At 42.3% G+C, this 17092-nt stretch overlaps 1 protein-coding gene across 4 annotated transcripts; it reads right to left on the bottom strand.

Moving 5' to 3' along the window:
* Window positions 1-4694: 4694 nt before the first annotated feature.
* TRPV1 (transient receptor potential cation channel subfamily V member 1) lies at window positions 4695-16795 on the bottom strand. 4 transcript variants are annotated; one of them, XM_053960993.1, is made up of 18 exons: window positions 16710-16795; window positions 15334-15469; window positions 14673-14703; window positions 12875-13190; window positions 12164-12330; window positions 11724-11876; window positions 11219-11359; window positions 10470-10768; window positions 9691-9867; window positions 9327-9491; window positions 8958-9053; window positions 8576-8646; window positions 8025-8190; window positions 7242-7308; window positions 6513-6829; window positions 5807-5934; window positions 5442-5557; window positions 4695-5022 (listed from the first exon to the last, which is right to left on the bottom strand). In XM_053960993.1, exons 4-18 carry the CDS (start codon window positions 13174-13176, stop codon window positions 4853-4855), a joined length of 2535 nt encoding a protein of 844 aa, XP_053816968.1. In that variant the 5' UTR covers window positions 13177-13190; window positions 14673-14703; window positions 15334-15469; window positions 16710-16795; the 3' UTR covers window positions 4695-4852. The 4 variants fall into 4 exon arrangements, with proteins under 4 accessions (XP_053816968.1, XP_053816970.1, XP_053816969.1 ...); XM_053960995.1 differs by having other exon boundaries at window positions 9691-9847; window positions 10603-10768; XM_053960994.1 differs by lacking the exon at window positions 8958-9053.
* Between the last annotated feature and the right edge of the window lie 297 nt (window positions 16796-17092).

Below are 17092 nucleotides of genomic sequence, written 5' to 3'. Positions count from 1 at the left end.
TCAGATGCTTTGGGTCCCCAAAACAAGAGCTCTAAATCCTGCAGGTCCCTCGTTGCTGCAGTCAGGAGGGCACTGGATAAATTTGGTGTTTGAAACTTCCAGGGATTCCAAAGGGACTTCTTTGGGTAGACATGTATCATATGTGCCCCAGCATCTTTTCAGGATACGTTTTCCCTGCCTCAGTTTCAATCCATTATTCTAATTAAAACCTCTTTCATTATGCAAATCATCTCCTCTCTCAGTTTTCAGTTATTCTGTGCATATTTCAAAACCAGCTGTTCCTATCTGTCCCTGCAATCATCCTCTAGAGAAAACTTCACCTGTTTCCAGCCCTAAACTCCTGTGATGAGGGATGTGGTGTTCCCTGTGTGTTCCTCTTTGCCCCTAAAGCCCTCCAGGCTTTCCCCCTCCAACAGGAGCTGAGGCTCCCTTTTCCCTGGGTGGTTCATCATCCGCATTCTCCTCTGGAAAAAGAGGAACTGCCTGGCTTAAACCTCCTCTGTCAGCTTGGAAAGAAGTGACTTGGACTTGGTGACATGGCTGGAAACTGCTCTTTCTGGCCCAGTGAGTCAGACACTTCCTCCAGTTCCTGGAACTGGGAGCTGCTCCCGCTGCCTGACACGGCAATTCCACCTTTCATACCAACATCCAGGTGACTAAAATGTTGATTTTAGAGGCTGATTATAGCAATGACTGAGGAACACAGCTCTAGGTGATGATGGAGCCTGAAAAACCTCGATGATCCTGTGAGTGTTGGCGTCTCCTCATGCCCACCCATGCCCTGCCCACAGGAACAGGGAATGTTACAAATGGAGATGGAGCCACAGCACCACCAGCACAGCAGGAGCAGAGAAGTCCAGTGAGCTCAGCTGGTTGATTTCTCCTCCTTCCCAGAGAAATACGTGCTCCCCACCACGTGTTTTGAAGATTAACATCTGCTGTAGGAGAAACTGGATCCATATTTCCTCTGTGGAAGCTATTTCAGAGTGAGAAGGAATCCCAGCCTGCGTGGTGTGGCTGATGGGAAGCACTTCAGAGCCCTAGAACCACATCAAGAAGACCCAGGGTGTCTGTGCTGACTCTGGCAGCATCAATTAACTCCTCTTCCTCCCCAGGCCTGGTAAATCCATGCCTGTGCCAAATGGAGCAGACATGGAGACTTGTAGGAAGCATCTTTCACTAAAACAGGGTCCTCTCTGAGGCCTGCAAGCTGCTCTCAAATACTCAAGACACTGCCTGATCCCCAGCTTGCCTGGGATTTTTAATGGAATTTTTTTGAGTTTGGAAGATTTACCACAAAACACCATAAAATTCCTATTAATGTGGTTCTGAAAACTTGAAGCCTCAGAAGCTGAGAGCAGTGTTATCCCTTAAAGCTGGGGTTGGCAGGATCCTGTGTTTTGTAGCACAGCAGCACCCTGTGAGGGTTTGAGTGTTGAGGGCTCCAGCAAAGATCCTTGAGTGAGTCTGACATCCAGGCCACAGAAGAGTGACAGAATGAGCTGGTGTTTGGCAAATAAATCTGATTGTGTGCCATGAATTGGAGCAGAGGCAGCAAAGCAGGACAGTGGCATCAGAGGGAGAGGGGCTGTCCCAGGGGAACAGCAGCAGCCCCACCCATGGTGTGGGACCCCTCTTGTGGGCCCTGCCCTGCCACAGAGCCCACTAAAAGCTGCCTCAGAAGGGATTAACATTGGTGTTTAATTAGGACAGGGGATATTCACACTCCAGTGCAGCTGTGGCAGGGGGCACATGAGCAGCAGGATGTGTGGCTCCAAGGTTTTCAGGCAGGGTGTGTGTTTTTCTCAAAAATTCAGGAATTACTGGAGTTTGAAAAGCAGCTCAGTTTTCATGGCTGACTCGACCATTTGCATCTCAGGTATGGAAATGCTGTCAGTTGTGTTTTTGTTTTTCCACATGTTCATGGATCCCTTTTCACCTCCCAAGGAAGTTGAGCCCAGCTCACCCCTTCCTGCTATCTCCATCCACACACATTTGCAGTTATTGTTAATTACAGCTGCTACGTTCTAATGGGAGGTGAACACATCAACACCCTCTGTTTGTTTTGCTCCAGTTCCACTGTGGTTATTAAGAGCTGGGGGTTATATATATATATATATATATATATATATATATATATATATATATACACAGCTGTCCAACCTGATCATCTCCTATTAAGTGTAGACACAAATTAACATAATTAATAACTGTGAGAAGACAGATTTTTACCCCCTGCAAGCCTCAAAGAACAGCACAGGAGCCATGTGCTGCTTCTAACCCTGTTCAGTGTGAAATAATTACATAGACTTCAAACTAAAAGACTTTTCCAAGACCTGCAAAATATGTCAAGGTGAGCAGAACCTCCACAAAACAACCCAAATAAAGATCATTTATTGCAAGGCCATGCTCCTCCTCAGTGCAGGTGTCAGCAGTAGGAACAGAAAGGTGCTATTCCTAAAGGACAAACACTTCCTGAATTGAAGTCACTGCCAAGCTGAACCTCCCCATCTGTGGGAAATAAATATAAATCTGTGCCCATTGCAGGAATTGAAGTCATGATTTAGCTGGAAATTCTGAGAGCTTGGTAATAACTCTCTCTAGAAAAGTGGGATAACTTTGTTTGCTTCCCAGAGAAGATTAAGGGATTTTAGAAATGCAACCAAAAACCCCAGCAGCACCACCCTATCCCACAAATGTAGGGCATTTACATTCTTAACCACAGCATCATTCTGATGTATGTTTTCAGCCTGAATTTCAGCCTTTCTGGTTTTAAGAAGTCCTTTGCAGTCTCTGTGATCTTTTGGAGCAGGAAGGGACAGGAAGGCAGAGGTGTAGGATGTGTTCAGGTTACCCAGGGCAGTGACCAACCCTTCTGGACAGGCTCTTGATGGAAGTCAGGGTGGATTTTGAGCAATGAATTAGGTCTCTACCCAGGCTGATAATGATGAAAAATGGATTCCTCCCAGGGAAAACAGACATTTCATGAATGCTATATCATAATCCTGGTGTCCCTCCAAGCATAAATTTGCCACGGCACACAAAGCATGGAGACAACCAACTGTGTTTTTCTGGTCAGCTCCTTTCTATGTTTATTCTTAGTAGTTTGACTAATAAATTACTTCACTGTCTCAGCTAGTCTGGCCCACTCAGCTGTGCTTGTTTTACACATGGATTGTCTCTTGCCATGCTCAGAGTGGAGTATAATGAAGCCTTGAGTGGCATCTAGAGACTGCTAGGGTTTAGAGATATGAAACTGAACACACCCACTTTAAACATCTGTGGATTCCTTGTTCACCAGAGACACTGAATTCTGATTATTTCCAGTTCAAATTCTGACTTTATTCAAGTAATTCTTTCAAATCCTTTGTCAGTTTTCTCTGGTTAAACCCTACAAACTCTGTGAAAATAAAATTACATTTGTCCTGAGTGATGTTAACCCAAAGAAACAAGAATTATTAGTCCTCTAGATGGTGCTACTATTTCAAATAAAGCAGCTGGATGTTTGAAGATTTCCTTGAAATATATTCTGTAGTGCCCCATGAGAAAGGACCACGGTGAGAAATCCTGACTCCAGTAAAAGAAGTGATGTCACACAACCCAAAATTTCATCTCACAGGGCAGCCTGTGCACAGACACATTGACTGCTTCCCTTTAGAAGCAGTGAATGTCCCAGTATTTTAGTAAATGCAGCAAAATTACAAGATTTATTGATGAAAGTGATCTGTACTTCAGGTGAAGCCCCAGGAACAGCTGAAGGCCCTGGTTAAACACCTGGCTGACTCAGGGAGTTGTGTGTGCACTCTGTTAAAGGCTGTTTACTCCAAGTGCTTTAGGGATGTAAGGAAAGAAGGTAAAATCATTTACCTTTTCTTGCCCAGCACAGCTGCACTGTGGCCCAGCACTGAAATATGGGGCCAGCTGTCAATAAAACAAATTTTCTTGTCCTTAGCTCCTCTGTGCACACTCACTTTTCAAGAAGATGCCAGAGTTCCTCTTATTCTTTCCTCTTTCCAAGGCTCCCATCTGTATTTTCAGGACATCTGCCTATTTTCCCTCTGATGTTTTTCCTTATTCTCTTTATAGATCCAGCCAGATGGATTTTCAGCACCAGATTTTTTCCCCCATTGCTGTCAAAATCAAGAACAAAAACTTTCTAATTTCAGGATTATTATTGTTGTCCATTGTTATACATCTGACCTTTGAAACATATATTCTCTATAACCACTATCTCTTACTTTGTGCAAAGTTCATCTGTTATCTAAATAAATGTCAAATTTGGGATCTTGTTAAGCTTTTAGCTTCAGTAAAATAACTGTGAATTTCTGGAGTTTACTTAGACAGTGTAAAAGAAACATTTATTTCATTGATTTTGACTATTCAACCTTTAAAATTTCAGATTGTATTTGTTCTTGTGTTATGAGAAAATGATTTTTTATTCTTTCCATGTCCCCATTTATTTATCTGCTTTCCAAGAAACTTTCCCCACAGGAACATCTATCTGGGCCCTTGGTGACTTTTACTGCTCTTTTATGAGTGCTTTTCCAGTGTCATAATAATTTGCTTGGTTGGGTTTTGAGGCAGCAAAGCCACAAAATCAGGGCCTGTGCATGCTCACAAAAATCATTTTTTAATACAAGAGACTCTAAAAACAGGCAGAAGGTTGTATAAAAAATAAACATAAAGACATGAGCTTAAACAACAAATAGTTTATTTAGCACACTTAGTGTAATAAATAAATCCTTGCACATGGTAATTCCCTAAGTCCTCTGACCTTTTTCCAGAAGTCCCTGTTCCTGTAAATGAAGTGCTCTATTGTCCTGCTTGTGAGGACCAGCACAGACAATCAAAATTAGGCTGACTTTGGAATTGACTCTTTCAATTCCTCAGAATCTTCTGGCTCAAAATAAGGTTCCAAAACAGGTTTTAATTTGACTTCTTCTGGTGGCTTGTGAGGTTCTTCTCTCCTCTTCTCTCCATCTTTTAGAAGTGGAACCAATGTTTTCCAGTGCTTCCCTGAAACTAAAAAGGAAAGGTTATTTTTTTCCCCTCCACAAAAAACAGGAGAAAATATACAAGTGGTTTTAACAAGAAGCTACTGAAAGAAGAAGAAAGAATCAGGAAGAAGGACTTTGTGGTTTTCTTCCTTATCCTGTTCCACAAGTTTTCCATATTTCAGCTGGCAAGTACTGACTGCACAGTTAAATGCTTTGGTGCTGGATGCTGAGCTCCCAAACTCTGGCAGCTCCTTGGTTTTTACTCCAGAGAGTCAAACTGTGAGCAATGAGCCCATTTCATCCTTTGCATTTTGTGCTGGCTGAAAATGCCATCAACTCAGTCACTGCATTATCAGTAAGTGCATAGCACTGACTGCCCTCCATCAGTTAATCCATGCTGCTGCTATCTCCAGAGTGCAGGATTTGGGTCCCTGAAAGCCTCACCTCTGCCAGGCTTAATGGAGAAACTGAGATTTCGTCTGAGGTCCCCAGAGTACCCAGGGTCTTCGTTGATGATGCCCAGATTAGTGTTCCACGTGGACCAGTTCACTTCATCAACCCTGGGGAGACAACAACAAACACAAGATCTATTCTAAGGATCACCAGAGAACTCCAGGATCAGTTTTACCACAAAATGTCACCTCTCAAGCCTCAGATCTGACCCAAAACCCAAACTTAACTGACCATTGCAGACACTATTAGTGCTCTGTTCTTCAGAGTGCTCCAGGGGAAAAGTTCTGCTTCCCACCACCAGATACTTGAAGCTGTCTACAAAAGCCTGTTGGCTTGATACACAAACAAGCTTTTACCTGAAGCACCACCTGTAATCATCTTGGCCATCAGGTGTGATCCCCACCAGGACTTGCTTCCCAGAGCGGAACGAGTGCCTCAGACAGTTCAAGTAGCTGTTCTCAATGTCCAGGATTGTGATGGCTCTCTGCCAGGTAAAAGAAAGCAGAGCACTGAAGGGCTGCTGGTCAAAGTCAAACAAATCCTGAATTGTGTCTTTGTTTTAAAAACCCTGAGTTTTTATCATTGTCAACATCTTAGAGCAGACACTGTAACTCTGCAGCATCACCCTTTGTTAATATGTCACTGAAAATGCTGAATTACTGCCCTGTGAATAAAACTATGAAGTTCCCTTTCTTACCTCAAACAGAAACTGATTCTGCTAAAGATTGGTTTTCCCCTTGTATAATCTCTCTCTTCATAGTCTAATCAGGATTTTCCATCATACAAAGCCCAAACAATTTTGTCCAATTACAAAAATACTTCTTTTCTTACATTCTGAACATCTGTGGAACACTGGGAATGTCTGCTAGGGCAAAACATCAAATATACATGGAAAAGGAGCTAACACACTCTTTTTTTTTAGGAGCTGTTCAGGTGAATCAGAAAGAAGCAGTGACCTGTTATTTAGATATATGCCAGCTCCTAAGGATTCTTTCTGATATCTCTTATGATTCCCCACTGTTTTTTTTTTTTTTGGACAGCAGCCTCACAAAACCAACACACCTGGAGTTTCCAGATGCTCTTGCTCTCCTGTGCAATTTTGTTGACAGTCTCCCCCATCAGTGCAATGAGCATGTTGAGCAGGAGGATGTAGGTGAGGATGACATAGAGCACCAGCAGGATGACAAACACAGACTTGAACCTGTAATTCTCTGTGAACTCCAGGTCCCCCATGCCAATGGTGAACTTGAAGAGCTCCAGGCAGGTGTAGTAGAGGCTGTTGTAGGAGGTGCGGCCTCGTTTCACGTGGCAGCACCTGGCATAGTCAGAGATATTTGTTTCCTGCCCCTCGTTGTCATCTTCAATCAAAGTCACCACAGCTGTGGCAAGAAGAGAATTACATTCACACAATGGGAACAGAGTTTGAGATCATAACTTCATTGCAAGCAATGAAAACGAGCAGAGAGGTAACACACGTTCCCTCCACGGCACACTGACCCCAGGGAAATTGTCCTATAAAACATTCCCCAGAACTGACACCCTCTTAGCAGGTGCTGGCTCAGTTTTCTCCACATAGAAAAGGATGACTGGTTTTCTATTCAGCTTTACAACCCAGGGCTGAAAATCTATATGAAATTACTACAAATAATGGTTATTCTGAAGAGATTTGGTTTTTTTAATTAGGGTAATTTGTTAGTTTTTAGTTGGGAACAAAAAAATCTAAGCAACTTAAAAAATAAAATTTTCTGAGATTCTTTAAGGTAAAAAAAGTAACTCCAAGTAGACTATTACCTGTAGAAAATCCCAAGAGGAATACGAGATAGACAAACATGAAGCGACACAAATCTCTAAGGATCATCTGAAACATGGAAACAGAGGAAAAGATTTTAAAACTTGAATGTAAACTGCAACAAAAACTGGTAGAAAATACTGCTTTGCTCAATAACGCATTTGCTCTGAACTGGCTGTTCGTGCATTAAACTGTTGTTTATCCAGCTGAGAAAATAAACTTTAATACAGAAAACATTTTTCTCTTATCCATGCAACAATTTACACACAAATGCAACACATACATATAGGAACAGTCTCCTCTTTGTGAGTACAAACCACATAAAGGCAGTTGCATCTTTCTTCCCCTCCTGGGCTGGCTGGCTACATCACAGAGAGGTTTATTAGCCAGCTACTGCCTCTTAGCTAATTGCTCTGTTTGGCAACATTTTATCTATACTGGAGAAATTTCCAGCTGGTAGAAAGCTGAGCCACCTCACACCAGAACAGCCTGCACTGTTCTCAGTCTCCTTGTATCCATGCTTAGCCAATTATAGTTATTTTGAAGCATGGCAGGTAATAAAAATAATAATAATAATCATCATCCTATCAAGACTGCTATAAAACATATGGGTGAAGAGTGGGGGTGGGGGTTTAACATCACTTACATTTTATCACTTCACTCAGAAAATAATAACAAAGGCTAGCAGAGTCATCTGAGAGGCAGACATGGCCTGGAAATGGGGCTGTTGGCAGAAGCTCCTGCTCTGAGGCTCTGCTGCCCCCTCAGGCACTCCCTGCACTGACCTTGGCGATCATGACGGAGTAAATTCCCATCTGCTGGAAGCCCCGGGTGTAGTAGAGCATGTTGGCCCAGCCCAGGGCCAAGGAGAACACCATGGAAGCCACGTAGAGCTCCTGGCCACAGAAGTACAGCACCACAGAGCTCAGCAGGAGCAGGGAGTGGACAAAGCTGGAAGACAAGAGTGGTGTGAATGCAGAGGGCTGAGCTGGCCACAGGTGCTGGGAACAGAGCAGAACAAGGGATTGTCCCATTGGGAAGAGAAAGGGCCTTGGAGAGGCAAAGCTCCCTCAGCAATGGGAGGATTTCTGCATAAACAATGTGTAAATCCCACTTGGAGATCTATTCTAACTCCTGCATGACACCCTGAACATTCAGACACTTAATTTGCTTTACCTCCACAGGAGGTCACTGATCCAGACCCATTTGTTCAACAATATCCACTGGCAACTCTGCTGTTGCCCAGGGAATTATAGCAAAGCTCCGATCCCAGGTGGCTTCAGCCTCAACTACAGATCCCACACACTGAGATGCAATCAAAGATATTGGAGCTTACAAAAGAACCTCACTGTAGCCATCAACTATCAGTGTCCTGAGTGATGGGCGCCTCTGCACGAAATACTGGATCTGAAAAGGGAACAAAGACCAGGTTTGCATCAAGGAAATATTAATATCTCCTGTGAATTAATTAACTCAGCACTGAGTACTGTATCAGGGAACTGGTACTCATAAAACACCTCACAAGAACAGTTCAAAACCAACACTGGTGCAAGAGCTAGGGAGGACCCTTCCAGTAACATCAGGTCAAGGAAAATGATTTGCACCTCTTGACTAAACATGGATTATCTAAGCAGCCAATGCTCATGAATAGGAAAAGCTTGTTTGATTCTCTCCGACACCTACCCAAACAGCAAAATGAAAATTTTCAAGTATCTTACCCCTCTGAAAAAAAAATAGAGGCCTCCCAGTACACTCAGGATCTCTCCAGTTACTCGAAAATATTCCCCAGTGCTGTAACCAAAGGTGAAGGGAGGCTGTAGAAGACAGGAAAACAAATATGTTCAGCAGAACTGGAGACAGAAATACCTGGCCTTGCCAGTAGCTGGAAGCAACTCCATTTCTGGGGGAGCAGGGAGTAGTTGAGTTTCTCCATGTGCTGCAGCAAGGGGGCAAGACTGGGAAGCAAGCAGGGTCAAATCTCTCCCCTGTCTTTAGGAAAGGGGAAAATTTGGATGCTAAGGGCACACATTTCAATTGGGATATCATGCAGTGGGTGATTCCCCTGACACAAGACAGGAGTAATGTACCTTTTCATTCTTGTGTACAGGTCTGTAGTAAGCAGCTGCAGTAAGGATGGTGATGTGCATGGTGTAGACAAAGAAGTTGAAGTAAAACAAGTGCTTGACAAAGCGGTCCCACTTGTCTTGCAGCAGCCTGTTAAGGGGTTCCACCAGCAGCATCTCGTGACGGTTCTGTGCAGGAGCAAAAGGAGAATTTTGCTAGGACCAGAATATACTGGACTTTGGAAAAAGCCATATTCTATAAATCTTCAGCAAATGATCCCTCTAGCTCCCTTAAGCTCAGGGTGGGAGGTTGCTGTTTCACAGAAATGAGGGAAAAGTTGTGTGTGGAACATGAAGCTCTCCCCAGCCAAGGAGGTGCAGTACTCACTGGTGTCTCACTGCTGTAGGCAAGGATCTCAAGCACTGAATTTTTCTCACAGGTGTCTATACAGGACAGGTCATAAAGAGAGGAGTGGACAGGTCCATAGGCCCATTCAGTGAACTTCCTGGACAAGTGTCTGCACTCAGGGTCTTTGATCTCCCGTCTGAGGATGTAAGCGAAAATCTAATTGCAAAAGAACAATACAACCAACATTTCAGTGCTAATGGACTCCTCATTCCTCAGCCTCTCCACAACACAGGAAGGGTAATTTCTCCCTAGTTCAACTGAGCTGAAGCCAAACCACTGGAGCACTGCAGAGATCACAGTCTGAAATAAACACAGTTAATTTTCTCACTGTGTGATGGGAGATGGGAAATGCAAACACCTCTTACAACTTGGAATTATCTGTTTCAAAACTGCAAGAGAAAAGCAGAGATGTCACACATCTCTGAGCAGTCACTTTGAATGGGAATTGCCAGAAGATGAGTTACATCAGCCAGTCTGAAATAAAAGAGCTGCAGTGGTTCAGATGATATCAGAGACCCACTTTCTGTTTCCTCTGGGGCTGCCTTGCATACCAGTGGTGTGTGAATAAACCAGCTGGGCACAGACACACTCACACTTTGTGGCCTTTAAGGACTGTGCAGTTAAACTGCAGCATCAGTTCCTCTTAACTAAAAGGCTTCAGTAATGAAGTCCTAAAATCCATTCTGCATCAATGTTTTACATCTTCTCTCTAGAATGTGATACAGCAATGGGGCAGTCAAACACCTTTGTTCACCTACCCCTATCTTCCCTGTTTTGGCTGCCAGAGTTAAAGGAGTCAGCCCTTTCTTGTTGGTGAGTTCTTCCAGCTTGAGGATGGGATTAATTTTGGCACCAAGGATCAATATGTTATTATACATCTTGGTTACAAACTTGGTGTTATCCTTGGTGTTATCTGCAATCTCCACCAGTGTGTGCAGGACCATGTTGCCCATGGAGTCCTCAGCAGTGATGTTGGCTGCCTGGTAGGGATTCTCCAGGAGGAATTTCACAATGCAGAGCTGGTTGGTGCAGGCAGCCAGGGACAAAGGCAGCTCTCCTATGGCAAGCAATGGGAAGGAGTGGTCAGAAATCCCAGTACTAGAGGTGCATAAACAGAAACATCACATCTTTCACCATGAGAAAAGATTAATTTCTCTGTCTGGAACAGCACCAATTCTTGTGATAGCTGTTAAAATAGGTTTTCTTTAGTTCACAGAAACACAGCTGCTTAAAAAAACCCTGCCAGGACAGGAGCAGGTTACAAAGGATACAGTGCTCAGAGAACAAAGGAAAGCTGACACCAGGCTCACACTGAACACCATCAGCTACCAACTGTGTTTCTTTATAAGTTCAGTCTTTGGGAGGAAATATTTGGCCTAAAGGTGGAACAGCCCATCTGGTACTTCTGAGCCTCCAGTCCCACATAAACAGGATTATTTAACAGCTTGCACTTGGGATGCTGCTAGGACAACTCAATCAATAAAGACAATACTGTGTTCACTCCTACCAAAATAAAAGCCAGATTTCCCTTTGATTTTCCTGAAGAACTCCCCACAGGCTCTGGCATGAACATCTGCTCCATTCTGGACCAGGAGTTTCACCAGGTACATGTTCCTCCTCTCGATGGCAATGTGAAGAGCAGTCTGGCCTACAGAGACACTCATCAGAGAGAAATCCTCAGCATTTAATACAGACTGAGAGCTTTCAGCACTGCAATTCCCTCAGCTCCATGTAAGATGCTGGAACTGAGAGCTCTGAAAGCTAAAAAGCTCTACAAGTGAACAGGAAAAAAAAAATACCACACAAACAGCAAATGCAAGTCATTAAATCACTGTATATCAAAAATGGCAGAATATTGCACCTAACAGGGCACAGCCCCAGCACAAATCCACAGACTGTCAATCACATACCAGAACTTTGGGGTGCATAAGGCCTCATGCACAGGACTTTGAGAACCCTGCCTGACCCCATTTCAGTCTGAAGCATTCACTGCAGCAGCTGTTTCCTCTTACCCTTGTAGTAGTTGTCAGTATATTCTGCATTAACAAACTCTTTCAGAGTTCCAGTTTTCCTTGCAATATCCAGCAGCAAGGGAATGGTATCATTTTTCCCATCATGTAGATTCAGCATGGCTTTCAGTAAACAGGTTTTGCCAGTTTCAGGCTCTGTAAAACAAAAAATTGCAGGTATATAGAAGTGATTACAAACCCACCATCTATACCCAGACAAGCAGGAATTAATGATGCTCTTTTCAAAAGACAAGAAACCTCATTTAGTGTTTCACAGAAAATTTCAGCTCCTGTAACCTTCCAATCAATGGTTTGCCCAATCAATAGAGCTATTAAAGGACCTCCTGCAGACATGTAACATAATTATCTTTTTTTATTTTCATCTCAGGAGCACTACTGGAGGAAGAAGAAGGCAACTCAAGCTATGTGACACTAAAGGGTACCTTTGAACTCCTCATCTGTGAGATGCTTGAAGGTTCTATTAAGGTAGAGTAGTAGGTCACTGAGGTCCTTTGTGTTGCCTTGGGCTACAGCATCAAAGATCCTTCTGCGGTCATAAAATCTGAAAGCTTTTTCTGAGCAGCCTGTGATGGAATCTGTAGAGAGGAGCCTAACAAGGGGAAATGTCAGTTACCTAAAGTCAGATATTTAGCAGGCTTTTTATCAACTACCAGAACACTGTTCTTCATTCACTCAGGTGAAATAGTAAACACTGCAGATTAGAATAGGTACATCTGCAAAGATTAAAAGAACAAAGTCTGCAAGCAATTCTCCTGATAAAATTACAATTCTGTTGCTGAAAAGCTGAGAACAAGTGATCAAAGAGGCATTGAAGCTTGGCAGTGTAACTGCAAGCCTGGAGCCAGGCAATCTCTTGTTCTCACTCTGAACCATGTCCATTCACTGAGCAGCCTCAAGCAAGTGAACTGAGGCCAATTTTGGGCATAATATCCATGGAGACAGAGATTTTTAGAGATGCCAAGAGACAACAGTTCTTGTCACTTTCAGTTGCAGCACTCCTTAACTTGGCATAGAAAATACTGAAACTGAAAAAATGGTCATGCTCAAGTGGAGAGAACAAATGCTGCTCTAAGAACCATGGCCTGCAGTTGGCAAACTACTCATTACAACCAAATCTCACCAGGCAAACTTACTTGTGAAGTTTGCCCCTCTCCAAATTCACATGGAATTTGATGACAGAAGGTGCCATCAGGTGATCCATCTGGCAGAAGGAGTCCATGGGAGCCATGTCCTTGTCACTATCCCCCATCACAAAGCGACCCCGTCTTGCAAAAATGTTGCTTTTGGGTGGCTGCACCCTGGAGCTGAGGGGGCCCTGGGGGTTGTCAGGGGTCTCCTGGACAGAGTCCTCCCCATCCGTGTGTTCATCTGTCACTTCAGATTCCTCCATGTCAAAACTGCCAAACTTCTTCATCTTCCCAAGAATGGAGGACATGATGGGCCAGCAGCCTGTGAGGAAGGACACAAACACCTCAAGTCAGCACTTACAGGGCCACGAGTCCCCTTTGCCTAAGAATGTTTTCCAGAAAGAGCAGCGAGTGGATTGGTTGCTGTCATCCCAGAAATGAGGCAGATGGACACATTCTCACTGTGCCCACAGCCAGAACAGTTTAGTAGGGTCTTTATTCCATTTGTTCCTGTTCCCACTGCCCTTACCCATTCCAGAATGGGGAATGCAAACCAGAGCATCCCCGAGCTTCCTGTTCATTTCACTGCAGAGCTGAGCCTCAGCTACCTCTGCTTAAAACCACTGCCTCATCCTCCAGTCATTGCTAAAGCCTGAACAACCCCAAACCCCAAAAATCTCTACTTTTCTTCTCTACTTTCAACTGCTTTGTGCCACAAACCATTCTCATGATTCTATCAGGGATGTGAAAAAAGCCCTGCTTGTGCCATAACCTGCTCTCTGGGATGCTGAGCACAGAGGGCTTCCTGCACCCAGGAAAATGATCCTTAAGGGCTTTGCCAGAGTTATGGCAGTGCCTGATGGAAAGTGGAGTGGGTGATCCTTGAGAGGTGAACATCACCTCAGCCATGAGGCACGGAAACAGAGAGGAGAGGTTCCCACAGATAAGAACAACCACAGGGCTGATCTTGTCTGATTCACAACCACTCAGAACCTGACACAAGCAACAAACACACAATCAGAGAATGCTTTGGGTGGGAAGAAACCTTAAAACTCATCTCATTCCACCCCTCTGCATGGCCAGGGACACCTTCCACTATCCCAGGTTGCTCCAGGACCTGGACACTTCCAGGGCCACAGCTTCTCTGGGCACCCTGTGCCAAGGCCTCCTCACCCTCACATATAACACACTCTGCTGAAGGTAGAACAGGTTGCCTTTTTTTGTTTGGTTTCTTATCAACCTGTTTTAATTGTCAAATATTATCTTCATGCCACTGAATGCAAAATATCCTGGAATTCCAGCAGTGGAGACAGAAACACATCACATCTGAACTGATGGCACATCTGCACAGCTGGCTTAGAGACATGCTCTGAAACCCTGCATTGCTTGGAAATCCTACAGCTTTGAGCACAGGAATGTCACTAAATCTTTAAAAAGCCTCAAATTATAAACCACATTAGAGTGGTCAGTAATTTTCTCCGTACAGTCAGTGTGAAAACAACATGAACCCACTTCAAGGTTGTTTCTCTTCATGAGAGAAACATTCTGAGGGTTGTGTGCAAACCTGCACTGAAGCTGGATTTTCAGTTCTGTGGGAATAATTAATATTTACATCAAGGGTCACTTACATTTTTCTGTGAAAAGCTGGATAGGGAAAAAAAAAATATCATTTGCATTTTCTATAATTTTGTAAAATATACATGTAAAGAAAATATCAATTTGCAAACTTGCATCTTTAGGGTTACTGGAAGCAAACCAGAATAGCACAGATAAAATACTAATGACTGCAATTTAACTTGCTCACCTTTCAAGTTCTTTGTCTCCTTAGAATCACCCTGAAAGAATAACAATATCTTATTAACTTAATTGTCCTATAAATAAGAAATAAAAATATTTCTATTTGGAGCAAGATACTAAAATTACAGAAGAACTATTACTACACTGAAAAAGGAATAAAAACAGTTCTGTAAAATATAGAAACAATACAGTGGGAATATAATCATGTATAATTTTAATTTTTTGTCTATTTAAACTCATGCAGACCGAGCCAAAAACATCAGTGAGTGGCTACAGAGCACACCATCAATTATCTTCCACAAAATAAATATAAATGTGCAGAATAGGCTCAATCCTGTCTCCCTGGCAATTGCTCAAACCTACTTTATACATGCTTTCCTTTTTAAACCCTGGTAATATATTTGATAATGAAGACAAAGCTGCATTTCCTGAGTATGAATTTGCAAGGGAAATAACCTTCACAAATCTGTGGAAGGATTAGCCAAAAAACCCAATAAGCATTATCTAGTTTAAAAAATGCACAACATACTTGACCTCTTTGAAACCCACGTACACAGAAGTTTGATACAATGAACAAGGAAATATTTTGGATAGAATGCCTTGCCACATCACAAATAACAGCTTTAAAATAACCAGCCATGCTATTCAAATGTACATGCAGAACTTACAAATATTGACAGAAGTCCTGTCTTCTGAAAAATAGTCCAGTCTCAGTAAACACCCACTGATCTTCGGGAATTTGGTGCCTCCTCCAAGGTGCCTGGACTGCAAAGCCCTCAGAGTTTGCTTCTCCACTTCATTTGTCTGCAAAATGTGATGATTTTTAGAACCAAGGGAAGTTCACTGGAAAAAACAGAGTATAGAGCAATAAGATAATTAAGAACAATTCTGGAACCAGAAGCATCAGTGGCTTCTATTCCCAGAGGTTTAGCAAAGCTCTTTACAAGAATTGCAGTAAGTTGCTGTTGTTTTTCCCTCCCCTTTAATTGCATTTAGTAATGGATATTCTTCTCCATATTTCCTCTTCATAAAAACACTCAAGTTTGCAAAAAAAAAAAAAAAAAAACCAAAAACACAACAGTACCCAAACCACCAGATAGCAATTGTTTCTGGGGGTCACTGTTTCAATTCTTGAATTTCAATTCAATTTATTAAACTTTGTAAAATATGCCACAAGCACTTTTCTGGACATACTTTCTTGGGTGGTTGATTTAAACATAAATATTTCAACAATAAGCTGATTCAGAACAGAGTTGAGGAAGAACCAGTAAGTCCTAAAGCCTTTTTATTGTTTCGTGTTTCTCCTGTGTTTTACTTAAATTTTTATATATATATATATATATATATGTAACAGTCAGCCTCTAAATATTAATGTTATGAGGAAAAAAAAACCCAACTTATCTAATCCTGGCTGGATCAAACACCCTCAAAAATTCAGAGCTGTGTCATATATTGCTAAATATATAATTTACATAAGATCTTTTTGACAGAAACTAGTCTACAGAAACAGCTTTTTCAGAGGTTGTTAGGCTGAGAACAACTCCCAGCTTGCTGAGATTTTGAGCAGAATATGAAATTATTCAGTGAAATTATCTGTCTTTTGTTTTGTAAAAGGTGGCTGTCTCTCAAGTCTTGCCATCTATCCATGAATATCTAAAAGAATTATGTATTTACCTATTTAATAGCAAACTAATTCTACTCCTTAGATCTGTGGTACTCAGAGTAACAAGTCTCTTTATTAATGCATAAATATAGATTACCAATAGGCAGGTCCTCAGCAGCATCCAAAATGCTGCAAAGGCTTTTGATGCAACAGCATCATCAGCTCTTGCCTGTTATTCAATAAAAATGAAAGCAGACCTGCTGATAAAAAATATATGCATAATAATGCAAAAGAGAAACATAAAACAAATTCAGACTTTTCTCCAGCACCTTTAGTCTACATTTTCTCTGTAACATGCCAACAGTTCCCTAAACATGACATGGAATAGAAATGAAGCCATCTCTGCAATTAAGATCTCAGAACTCAGCACAGCTTTCTCACCATAAAAATGTCAGCCTGTTGCTGCTAATGAGCAAGAGAGGATTCCATGTCCATATTCCAGTGGAAACTTGTGCTTCCTAGGAATGAAACTGTATGCAGATAACATGAAACATCTTACTTGCTTCCCAATGTCATTTGAGCAAAATAAACATACATATAGACAGAAAAGTATAAATGTTTTAACATTAAAATAAAGACTAGGAGAAGAAAGACTTTCTAAGAGCATAAGACAGGGGATAAAACTTAGAAATTTTAAGGGAGTGCACAAAAGCATCAGACCAAGTTATAGACAGCAGCTCATCTCTCCCAGCCCTTTCCAACGTATTTCCTACCAGGAAAATGAGCCTTGCAAGAAGTGTCTTTTTATGCAGAAAGTTAATGGA

The sequence above is a fragment of the Vidua chalybeata genome, chromosome 20, assembly GCF_026979565.1.
Source record: "Vidua chalybeata isolate OUT-0048 chromosome 20, bVidCha1 merged haplotype, whole genome shotgun sequence".
In the NCBI taxonomy this organism is placed as follows: Eukaryota; Metazoa; Chordata; class Aves; order Passeriformes; family Viduidae; genus Vidua; species Vidua chalybeata.
This window is presented reverse-complemented; position numbering and strand designations above follow the sequence as displayed.

What these genes read in the sequence shown, in the direction of transcription:
- TRPV1 (XM_053960993.1), bottom strand. Translation starts at nt 13,176, where the DNA reads ATGTCCTCCATTCTTGGGAAGATGAAGAAGTTTGGCAGTTTTGACATG. An exon ending in GAGAGGGGCAAACTTCACAA is followed by an intron (nt 12,331 to 12,874) that starts GTAAGTTTGCCT and finishes TCCCCTTGTTAG; the next exon opens with GCTCCTCTCTACAGATTCCA. An exon ending in CTGTACACAAGAATGAAAAG is followed by an intron (nt 9,054 to 9,326) that starts GTACATTACTCC and finishes TGTCTTCTACAG; the next exon opens with CCTCCCTTCACCTTTGGTTA.